Source organism: Thalia democratica, chromosome 6 (genome assembly GCF_965202585.1).
Source record: "Thalia democratica chromosome 6, ktThaDemo2.hap1.1, whole genome shotgun sequence".
NCBI lineage: Eukaryota > Metazoa > Chordata > Thaliacea > Salpida > Salpidae > Thalia > Thalia democratica.
The window spans coordinates 24,981,637-24,993,872 of record NC_139170.1 but is presented as its reverse complement, the minus strand read 5'-3'; the positions used below and the strand labels follow the sequence as shown (position 1 = coordinate 24,993,872).

General features: G+C 27.4%; 1 protein-coding gene and 1 long non-coding RNA gene across 2 annotated transcripts in view; both read left to right on the top strand.

Annotated features, from left to right (window-relative positions):
* The first annotated feature begins 344 nt into the window (after window positions 1-344).
* Window positions 345-6,678, top strand: LOC145839584 (uncharacterized). Its single transcript, XR_014370075.1, has 3 exons — window positions 345-399; window positions 720-802; window positions 6,567-6,678. It is a non-coding gene; the product is annotated as an uncharacterized LOC145839584 (long non-coding RNA).
* Window positions 6,679-7,851: 1,173 nt separating this feature from the next.
* The window catches only part of LOC145838905 (kinetochore-associated protein 1-like), a 43,335-nt gene continuing 38,950 nt past the window's right edge, over window positions 7,852-12,236 (top strand). The window contains exons 1-7 of the mRNA XM_082946525.1: window positions 7,852-7,955; window positions 9,326-9,515; window positions 9,744-9,952; window positions 10,318-10,432; window positions 10,837-10,973; window positions 11,192-11,261; window positions 11,793-11,936. Coding sequence (XP_082802651.1) covers window positions 7,852-7,955; window positions 9,326-9,515; window positions 9,744-9,952; window positions 10,318-10,432; window positions 10,837-10,973; window positions 11,192-11,261; window positions 11,793-11,936 — 969 coding nt within the window. The remainder of the gene's footprint in view (window positions 7,956-9,325; window positions 9,516-9,743; window positions 9,953-10,317; window positions 10,433-10,836; window positions 10,974-11,191; window positions 11,262-11,792; window positions 11,937-12,236) is intronic.

Sequence of the window (12,236 nt, the reverse complement as noted above, 5' to 3'; positions counted from 1 at the left end):
AGTAAGCAGTTATTATGTTATAGATTTTTAAAGCATACAATCTTCAAAAGAGCGTGCTTTTACTTAGTATGTTTATAATTTTTAAGGGAAGATTATATCAGTTCAGTTTAAATGGTTTATTACTTGAAAATTGGTGGCCTCAGTATCAGTTTGAAGATATAAATGTAATTGTTCACTCCCAAGTTCAAGATAAAGTCAAGTACGTTTTAACATAGTTGTTAAATTAGTTTTGTGTGCTTTGTTAGACTTAGTTTTTAATTCATAAGTATATTGTTAAATGTCTAACAAACTAATAATTACTTAAGGTCAAAATGTTCGAAGTTGTTTGGAATTTTAAATAACGAGTTATCCACGGAATCAAAAACCTTGAAAGTTTTTACTTTGCCTGAGTTTAAGGAGGTGTTTTTTTGTTCTGAATTACAGTTTCATAGCTCAAAATTATACTTAATCCAAGTTTAAAGCTACACATGTTTTATATATTGAAGTAAAAAGTGTTTTGATTTTTTAAAAGTCTGTGTAGTTTAAAAAAAAAGTTTTTATCTTAACACTATTTTAGAAAGTTTCCTATATTATAATGCTTATGCTAATTTTACTTTTATGATACGTGATGTTTGGTATACCTTAAACTTACATAAAAATAATTTATTAGTTTTGTAGGTTTTATAATTTTTAACGGACAAACTCAATAATTTAAGCAACCAAAGTTTTGTTTATCTCAGGTATTTTCTGACCGTTGCGATGTAAATGCCCAATTAATTGGTGGGAACTTCTTAGACGGAAACTGCTGGTTCATTCAAACAAAGTTTGTATAAAGAAATTGAATTTTTTATTTATTAATTGTATACGCACGCAACATTTTATTTATAATTTTTTTTGAATTAATTTTAGCTAATGACTTGAACTTTTTTTTGTTTTTTTTTAATAAATTTGTGTAGTTGAATTTAAAATGCTTAGAAGTAAGAAAACAAATAAGTTTTTATTAAATTAAGGTTACAATATATATAATCAGAAAAGGAAAAAAAAACTTCTTAAGTAATTTTGTTAATATCACACAAAAATAACAACAGTTTTCACAGTCCTTGTTTTATTCAACTGTCGCACGTTTCGCTGCGTTAAAAAATTAACACCGTTCCAAGAAGTTATTCATTATTCATTTCAAAAGAATTACTTTTGGAAAGTTAGACCCCCCTATAGCCTTAAAGTAGGAGAAACTGTTTGTTTCGTGGAGTTGAAATTATGAAATGAGCTATAAAATTTTTAGTTATCTAAAATATTTTTTTTAAATACATAATAATTTTTTATTATGCTTATTTTAAGCAGAGTTGCTGCTAAACCAAGGTACTACAGTGCTTATTTACCTATCCGGACACGTTAGGCAAGATTTTTCTGTAAACATGTCCGGGTAACCAAAAATCCGGATAAGTACAAAAATCATTTTTTTCATTAACTGCTGCATATAATGCAATGCATAATAAAAGTGTTATGGTAGAAACAAATACATATTAATACAAGTAGTATATAATAAAATGATAAATAATAGTAGCTTAATTTTAGATAATTAAATTATTTTCTAAGGTAGAAAATTATCAAATTTACTAATCCTCTGCAACGATATACGCTTTAAGAGGGTCAAGCGAGTAAAACTCATCATTTGTAATTTCACCTGTGTATAAGTATTTACCTAGTTTAACTATGTTTTGTGTTACAGACTTTATCATTCTTTTAATTAGTTTGTGAATAAACTCAACCAAGAAAGATATATTTATTTATGATAAAGTCAAGCTGAATTGAATCAACAATGCCTGTGATTAAATGCCCCCTTGAGAGTTGCACATATGAAACACCAGATGTCGATTCTTCTGTAGTTGCCTCTTTGCTTATCATTCACAACAATGTTCACATTAGTGCAAATTTTTTAAAACCAAAGCCTCCAAAGATGGACCGTCCTCGAATAGGGACAGACTGCACTGAAGAGGGTTGGAACATATTTGTACAAAAGTGGACTATTTTTAAAGATAGCATAGAGATGACAGATGTAGAAAAACGCCGTCAACTGTACCAGTGCTGTGAGGAAGATCTAGGGGATGCTATTCTGAAGGGACATGGAGATGTAGTAAATTTAAGTGAGCAAGAGCTTTTAAGGAGGATCAAGCAGCTTGCAGTTATTCCTGTTTCAGTTGTTGTACGACGATCAGACTTTCTTAGTGCAAGACAGGATTTGACTGAAAATACTAGATCATTTGCCGCCCGCTTAAAGGGAAAAGCCAGTACATGCTCGTACACATGTAAATGCCCAAAGGATGGCTGTAATCAAATGATAGATTTTACAGACATAATCCTAAAAGATGTCATGGTAACAGGTTTAGTGGATGAGGATATCCGTAAAGAGGTACTAGGATGGGAAAATCTAGATGAAAGAAATGTCAATGAGACAATCGGTTTTATTGAAGGCAAAGAGATGGCACGTGATGCAATGTCGAAACCTGCTGTTACAGCCTCAGTTTTCTCATACAAATCCTCAAAGAAAACCACACAAAAACCAAATGGTAAAATATCCTGTGGCATATGTAATAAATCAACTGATAAATTTGTTTGGAGCAGTAAAAGTATGAGGTATGTTGAGTGTTTTGCCTGCAAACAATGTTGGATAAAGTCCCGTAAAAATGTTTATCAAAGTCACCAAAATTATGCTGATGAGTCAAATGCACTTGTAGTTGGTGGATTGTATACACAAAACTTAGTTAACTTTTGCAGCCAAGGTCGTAGGAAAAATATGTTCGAGCGTAAAAACGTCAAGAAGAAAAAGGAGGTACAGGGACAGAAAAATGTATTTCTACACACTGGATGGCGACGAAAACTGCAAAACTCCCAAAGCAATCCTCACCTACCTCCAAATGATAAGAAGTCATTACCTTACGTCAGAAAGAGTGTTATGACTTACAATAACCCACAGATCTCAAAAATGTGGCAAGACATTTGGAATAAAAAGAAAGAATCTCTCAGTATTCGTTTTGTTAAGTCTCTGGAAAATATAAGTGAGAACACAAAATCTTTGCCACCTTTGAATTGCGGTGATCATGTCGTGATACTAAATCGAACAGGTAACTTTCCTAGCAAGTGGGGGAATAGTGGAGTGGTGGTGGAAGTGAAGGACTGCCATCAATGTGTTGTCAAAGTTGATGGATCAGGTCGCTTAACTGCTCAAAATCGTAAGTTTCTGAGACGATTTACCCCTCCTGTTTGCAAATCTCTAAGTAATATCCCTTATCTGAGAAAGGCAAACATACAACTGTAAAAGTTTGTCTTTTCTGTAAGGTTGAGAAAAAGATGTCAAGAAAAGTTTTAATGTTCCATGTTTTTATAGAAGGAAGATTCTTTTTGTGAAGCATTGTGTAATTTCCTTCTGTACTAATGGTTTTCTTCAAAATTGATGTTGAACTGGAATGGCTCGGATTTGCTTTGATCTATATTTTCTTGACTTATATTTTCTACAGAAAAGCAAACAGACAGCCAAAGTTTACTGCGAACAACAATGTGTTCGGGATGAGTGTGTGAAATTATCGGATTATTTGCAGCGTTTCCGTGTAAGACTTTACGATGCTTTTTAAAAGCTTCGTGCCACCGATGTTGCTGATATTCAATTATTGTCAAGTTGGAATGTTCACTGTAAATTAATGTTTTATTGTCTAATGAATGAGTTTCAGTCCAATGGTGACGTCCTAAAGTTTATAGTTGACTTTGCAGCAGACTAGTCTAACAGCCATCTGTTCAAAGTGATCTTGGATGAGGACGCAGAGATTGAATTTCAAAAATTCGAACTGTTGGTTGGTATCGAGTATTTGGAAAATAAGTGTAGCAGTATTTCGTCAGTGTTCAATGCTATCAGTAATGCACCTTCTACTTTGTTTAAAGTCGAAAATATGATAAAGATAATAATCAGCAAATGAAGTGAAGTTTCAAGATGGTTAGATGAATGACGTGTGGTTTCGTTCTTCAAAGTTAAAAAGTTCAAATCGCTGAAGCAATTAAGTTTTTGAATGCTTGTATTCAGCAAAGTGAAAAAAAAGTTAAGATTAAGTCTCAAATTTTTGTTACATTTTGTTTATTTTAACAAATCATTTAATAGTGAACTAAGTTAATCGTAATTTTTTAAATGTTTTGTCTTTTTGAGTTTAGTTTCGTTGAATTTTAGACCTGAAAAATGTGTTTAAGTTGTAACTAATTGTTTTAAAATAATTTTGTTTCGCTAGGTAAATTTACCATTTTATCTCCTTCGTAGATAAAATCTGGGGGGAGATGTATAAGTATTTACCTAGTTTAACTATGTTTTGTGTTACAGACTTTATCATTCTTTTAATTAGTTTGTGAATAAACTCAACCAAGAAAGATATATTTATTTAACCTGCTCTAACTATTAGTTTAAAAAAAATATAAATTTTTGTTTGAGAGAAAATCTAAATCAAATTTATCTTTCAAAACAAAATAATGTTAACCTACCTCTCTAAAAAAAAAAAAATTAAACAAAAAAAAAACAGACATAAAGAAAAACTTTGACTAAGTTTAAAGTCACTTTAATGGAAACATGTTACTCCTAATAAACTAGTTTTTATTGGAAGTTTTACTAAAATAAGAAAGAGTAGAAGTTTCTTTTTTTAAGTTTTTTCACGTTTTTCAGCAGAAAACTCACGAAATTTAATAAGTTTTGACACTTTTTCTGGCTTGGCTTCTGGCTGACACCAATAATGAGCTTAAATATTTGTATAATATAAAAATATTAGTGATTAACATTGTAAATTTTTTGAATTTTCTTCTGACTAAATCTGTCCGGATAAGTGAATAAGCACTGTAATAGTTTGGATTATTAAAAAAGCTGAGGCTTACTCAGGTCAGCTAAGGCTAATTATAAATACAAATCTAAAGTTTGTGTTAGATAGCCTTTTTTTTTGTAAAACTTAATCTAGTTTTATCATTATGAAGTTGTTAATTAAGGTCATAGGTGGAGGTACTACATTTTATATTGAAATTAAAATTGACTCTCATATGAAACTTAACGTAAGAACTACAAGTCAGTTTTTTTATACAATATAAAAAATTCAATTAGTTTTTGAGTTATAGTCATTTTTGTTGAAAATTTCTAATACAGACGTATGGACTGCAATTTTTTCGTCATCAATTTTGTCTAAAGTTAAAAATTTTACTAAAAATCTATCTACTATTTTAAAACTTCAGACCTCAGTTTTTCGGAAATGTCCTTGCAATTTAGAACAATATGACAGAGTTTATAAGAATAATTAGAAAATTAGATTATTTTTTGGCAAAAAATAAAGAAAAAGTCTTTGTTTTGCTTATACTTGAAAAAAAATTTAGTAATAATAAAATAATATTTTTAATAACAAGTCGAAAATATTTTATTTTTTAGAGATTAAATTTGAATAGTTTAACAGCATTTGCTAAAAAGTTGTAGAAGGGTATAGATTTTTAATGAAATAGTCTTTTTGTACTTGTTTACTTTGCGCCTTCTATAAGTAACCTATTTAACTTCAGTAAACACTAAAAAGCAACTGGTAGTCTAGTTATTAATATTAAAAAAGTTTTTTTTTTTCGGTTGTTTGAACACTAAATAAATGAAAAATAAATTGTAAATATTTATAAAATTGAAATAAAATGTTTTTTTTTTTAACAACCTAAATTGTTCAACTCAATATCATTACATAAAATATAACTATTCAAAATATAAATTTAATCGTTTATTAACAAAAGATCCTAGCGAAACAAGTTCACTGGAATATATAATAACAAAAAATTGTACAGTATCCTTCTTTTATTACACTTAAACATGGATTAACACACTTCAACGGAGCTATGAAAATGAAGGAAGTACTTCTATAAATTTCATTATATAAATGAAAGAAGTACTTCCTTCATTTTCATAACTCCGTTGAAGTGTGTTAATCCGTTAACACACAGAAACATGTGTTAGTGTAGTTAAAAAAAGATACTGTATAATTTGTTACTATTACATAAAATAAAGAAATATTTGAATTTTGAGCTTTCTCAAAAACTGATAATTAAGATAGTTCCATTTATACGGTTTTATACAAAATGGACTTGATCTCAAAAATTAGTTGACTGTTTTGTATACTATAAATATTTACTTATACTTCACGTTTTAAGCTCAGTAAGAGCCGATGTTCATAGAAAAAATACTTTGGTCTTTTATGACCTTAAATATGTGTACAAGATCAACTATTAATATGTCTGGAAAATCTTATTTGCATACTTTAAAATATTTTTTTTTGTTGACTTAATTACTCATTAATCGTTACTGTAAGTATCTTATATGTATTCCATAGCAAAATGTGAACTGCAAGCTTGAATGACTGTTATGTGCGTAATAATCTTTGTGTACTAACTCTAAAAACTATACTTGAATTAGGTATGCTTTAATCATCATACCGAAGCTATTATTTTATACTTAAAACTGTCAAATTTTATTTTGTTATTAAAAGTAAACATTTATGTTTATTATAAGAAAGTTTTTAGAAATTTTTTTTTTTCATATATAGTCGTCATCAAGACCAAAGTAAAGATGATGAATCTTCTCCTACCAAGCGAATGAAATTTTCACAATACCTAATGGACTTAAATCGTATTGTAGAAATTTCCCCTGAAAGTAGACTTAAACGACTAATATCTATTGGTTTGTTTGATGAAGCTGAACGACTTGCTGAAGAATTTGGGCTGGACAAAAAGGTACTATTTGCGGTTTAATACTATGTTTGTTAAGAAGTTCTATACTTAAATTTTTTACATTCATTTACAAAACAGGGTTGAGTTTGAATCAATAAGTGTATATTAAGTTTTTTAAGTCTAGTTAAGGATAACCACCACTGATGTTAAATGTAAAGGTATCGTGAAAGAAAAAAATAAGTTTTTATAAAATTGTTTTTGTGAAATTTGCCAGAACCTTTTTAAACAGCCTCGGATTGATTTTTTACTTCCATAGTATTGTTGATATTATAAAAGAGTAATATAAAAAATTAAGTTTATTCTGACACCTCATCTACCCTGCTTTCCTTATCGGCATGGGAGCCTAAAAGTCGATCGATACTACAGTCGTCTGACTTACCTGCTTGACAGATCGGGTGGCCATTTGTTTTAAAGTTTTCGGACAATTTAAGCATTGATAATTCAAGTTTTATTAGTTATGTGTTGTGGTTTATATTTTTTTTATAAGTGTTGAAAAATTATTCACCATTATATTCTTAATAGTTAGATCTACATGCGCATTTTTAATTTTGTAAAATTAAATTCTTTTAGGTATGGCTAACTAAAATAAGTTTTAAAATATAAATATTCAAAATTTCAAGCTAATCGTTTGTTAATAAAAATCCTAGCGATTTACCATAAAAAGTCTTTGACGGGCCGGCCGGTCCAGTTAGAAATATATTTTAACGGTCCGCATAATTAAAAAAATTGACCTTTAAAAATATCTCTTCAAAAGCAAAGTTTACAATCAAAAATAATTTATTATGCACAATGATGTTATTATTTTTGATAACACATTCAAAATGCTACTATAAAAAATCTAAACTTTTTTTTGTTTTTCAAATTTTCTCAAACTAAAAACACATCTCAGGCCAGAGATTTTCGTTATTGGATCGTATGTTACCTACTGACCTTGAAGCGATCAGTATTTTAAAGAATAAGTAGACAGTAGACTTTTGAAGATAAAAGCACTAAATAGTGGTTATACTTTAAAACATAATAATTAATTTCAAAAAATTATATGTAGTTTTTATTAGAAATTTAGAATACAAGTTCATGATAACAATTTAAAGTTAATAGGTGATGTTCAGACACAAGTTTGCGTATGAAGTTGAATTATTAGAAGATGAAACTGATCCTCAAAATATCAAAAAACTTCTTGACGAAATAAGCAAAGACATGGATAAGTTTGTTTGTTTATTACTTTTAATATAATTTACTAATTAAAGTTATAAAACTTTATGTATTAAAAAAATTTGTAATAATTTTTTAGAATGTTACTAGTTAAACAAATTATAGCTTAAAAGTTGCACAGTTGTATTTTAAATTTTAATTTTTTTAGTTTATTTAGTTTTATTATAAAAAATATTGTCATCAGTTTTTAAAACTAGTTGGTACTATTTGAATCTAGTAGTGCTTGTTGTTATCTGTTTATCTAAAAGGTATGAGTATGGCAATACATGGCCCGCAACTTATTTAACTTAAAAAAACTATTCTATGAAGCTTTTTGTTTTAAACCAAATCATTTTAGTTTTTACTATAAATAAACTGAAGCCAACAGTGTTCAATTATTTGTATTTTATTGTAATATTTGGTATTACTCAAAAGTTTTACTCAAAAAGATAAAAGTTAAAAGTAAAATAAGAATTTTTATTAATAAAAAAAAAACTTTCAAAATACTGGTACAAATTAAATTGTGATTAAGTTTAAAGGTTATATTTTCATGATTAGTTTTTGAATTTGGTCGGTAGATTTTTTTTAGTATTAATTTAGAAAAATAAATTGACCCGCAAAAGTATGTGTCTAATAAGTCCAGTCCGTTATGTATTAAAGGCTTTCAAAAGCTAACATAATAAAAACTCATTCGTCTTGAAGTACTAACTTAAGTTTCCTCTACTACTTGATGTAATGATTAGTCTAGTTAGTTTGTGATTTTTATAAAATTAAACAATCAACGATAAAGTCAATAATATACAGGTTAAAAATTATAAACTACATAACTAAAAATACTCAATTAACAAATACGACTAAATACAAAATGCTACCTTGGTAATATAAAAATGCATTAGATACACAATGTAAAACCTACGTCTACAATAAAACTCATTGATATGCTTGAGCTACCATGGTCTAAAAAGTGGTAACAACAAGTTAAAACTTGAGGAAACTAGTGTTTCATTGTTGATAGAAGGATAATTAATTATTGATTTATGATTTAGTCTGTTTTAGGATTTTAGTTTAAAATTAAATTCTCTATAAAAGAATGTTTAAGTTGTTACAGAAAATGTTGTCATACTTTTCAAAATTTAAGATTGAAAATATAAATAATTTTTCTACATACCATAATAGAATAAGTTCCTCTGCTTTACATTGTATTTTGCTAAATTAGCAGGATTAAAAATATAGTTTTATCTTAAGTATGTGTTTTAGCACTTATTAAATATTTTTATTCTTTTTTAAAATGTTGAAACTAGTGAGTGAAAACAATCTAATAATGTGAGTAATGAGTAAAAATAATAAGGTTGGTATAATTAAGTTAAATTAAAAGTATTTTCAGACTTTTAGACGACCCAATTTACGTGTGTGAGAGTTTGTTGGAACTAAATTTGCAGCCGAATGTAGATAGTGATGGTGGACTTTCACATTTGATAATTACAAGTTGCCATCAGTACCTTAATAAGTGCTCAACAAATTGCCACCAACTAAGTGATCAAGAAAAAAAAATAGTTCAAAGATACATTTGCAAAGTAATTAGTTTTTGTTGTTGTAAGACGTTAATTACAAGAGGTACTTGATTAATCTTGATAAATACTTTTCACTAAAACTGAGTCTCCTTTATCTTAATTTTAATATTACTGAATAGTTTAAAGCTCAAAGTTTAAAAATATTTTTTTTTACTTCAAAGTGTTCTACATAGTTAACAAGCTTTTTAAATGAAGTTTCTAACTTTGAATACCTTAACAAACTTTTTGTAGGTTACTCAGCAAATGGTTTTGCTTGCTACCTTCCAGTTGGAATTTACATCAATTGGTGATTTGACAATTGAATGGCCTCTATTTAAATCTTACCCACTGCCTCAAATAGTTGCAATGTTTCTTATGAAAGGCTGTCTTAAAAAAGTAGTTATTTTGTTCGAAAGACACGCTGCTGAAATGATGGAACATCTTAAAAAAGATGTATCCAGGTTTATTGTGTGTTTTATATTACAGTTTTGACTTAAAGAAATAAGAGTAACCATTAAAAAAAAACAAAAAACAATCATCCATGTTTGAAACTTTTTAGTTTTTAAATATTTCACTATTATGTGAGGTTAATTGTAATGTATATTATTTGCTTTGATAGAAATTTTTTAGTAAGTATGAATTATTTATAATATGTTACTTAGGTTTAAAATTTATTTTAAATTAAAACATACAAACTTAGCTGAAAAATTTAGAGTTAATTATGTAATTTTCATGCGGTTATTTAAATATTTTTGAATGGAGCCAATGAAAAAACAAAAATGCTGAAAAACGGATGTAAGTTGAAATATGTAAATTACTAATACAGGTTTAAACAAATGATGGATAAAGTTCCACGTGCCACTGAAATGAGCGAGATATGTGTTTGGCTTCAATGTATCATTCCACTTGTACTTAAATCTAATGTGCAACATGCTATACAAGTCAGCTTAAAACATTGATATATATATTTTTTGTGTTTTTCATTATATAAATATAAACAATTAAGGTTGTTTTGTAATTATTATCTTTCTATTAGAAATATTAATTTTCAAATTAACTCTTTTTAGCTTGATTACTAAACAAATCCTGGTTTTAATTTGTAATTTTTATGACTATTTTTACTATTTATATATTTTTTGGAATAATCTAATTAAATGTGTATAAATCAAATTTACAGAGAGAGATAATGTTAATAAAATTACAACTTTAATACTTTTTATACTATTTAAAGTAGTAATTTTATAATTTAAAACTTTACTAAGTTAGCTATTTGACCATTCAAATCAAATCAGATACTTTTATTTTTTATAACTGTTATTATTTAGTTAATAATGTCACATCTTAGATAGTATCAGACTGGGTGTATGAACGAAGCACGTCGTTGGAAGAGACTGATAACGTTAATTGGCCTAACAATGGTCATAAACTGTCCAGCATGTTTTTTACTATAGTTCACAACCTTTCTAATAATGGTTTCCTTGGGTAATGATAATCCATTGTTTTGATGTATATTTTTATATTGTTGTATTTTTTTGATAAAATTTATTTGTATTGATATTTATTTAAATACTTGTAATTAAGAAAATTTGGTTTATTATTTTATATTTTATATTCACTTATAACTAGGTTTAGAAACCATACAAAAATATTTTTTTTAAACTAAAGTATACATTTAATAAATGAAAAATATTATTTTATAGAGAACATATGTCAGGAACACTTCTTGTACTGAAGTGTAATATTCCAGCTGTATCCAAACTTAGAGCTCTGGTAACTAAGTTAGAAAGGCTAATGGTATTACACAGCAGTTACCAGTGCAAAGTCTCATTGAAAGAACTTACAATGGTTTGGCTAAAATATATTTTTTTAGACTATTTTATATTTTATACTATATTCCTACATTCATATTCGCATGAATATTTATTTATATTAAAATTTTTAATTTAGTTTTATGTTGATAAAAGTATAATAAAAAAAAGCTTCTGCGTTTTAAGTTTGAAAGTCTTTTAGTAAAGTATGATATCAAAAATTATTTCTTTAAAATTTTAAAGTAATGTTTGTTTTATTTTTATTATAGTTTAACCTTTTGTTGACAATAACATATCTTTTGATAAGTTAAAAAATGCTTTGATTGTGTTTAAATAAAGTTATTTAGTAAAAAAATGTTTAGTTTATTTGAAAACTAAGTTGATATAAATAACTAAGTTAAAAAACTTATAATGTATTTTGTCACTTCTATCTTTATAACTGTTATACTTCAAAAAAGAAACTATATTTAAGTTAATACGAAAAATTACTTAGGAAACATGTGAGTCACTGACTTACAGGATGTTGGACAAATGTGCAGCACCAGAATCAATACCTACTTACCTGCAAACCACCATAAAACCGTATGTTCGTGAAAACAAACTAGATTTAGATCATATAATTTCCACATATGTTCAAGTTAGTTTAGAAATTTTCATAGCATTTATTTAATTAAATAATAAAACAAAAGCATAAAAAATTTATTAAAATACAACTTGCTTCTTTTTTAAATTTTAGATTGAAAGAATTCAATTATTGTTAGTCAAGTTAATATTAATTATGTAATAAATGCTTGCTTGCATCAGTCTCATCTTAGATTTTATTTTACTCAGGGTTGCCACTTTACCTGGAAACCTGGAATAACCTGGAATTCGATAATTTAGGCAAAAATAACCTGGAAAAACCTGGTATTTGAGAAATTTTGAAAAAACTGGAAAA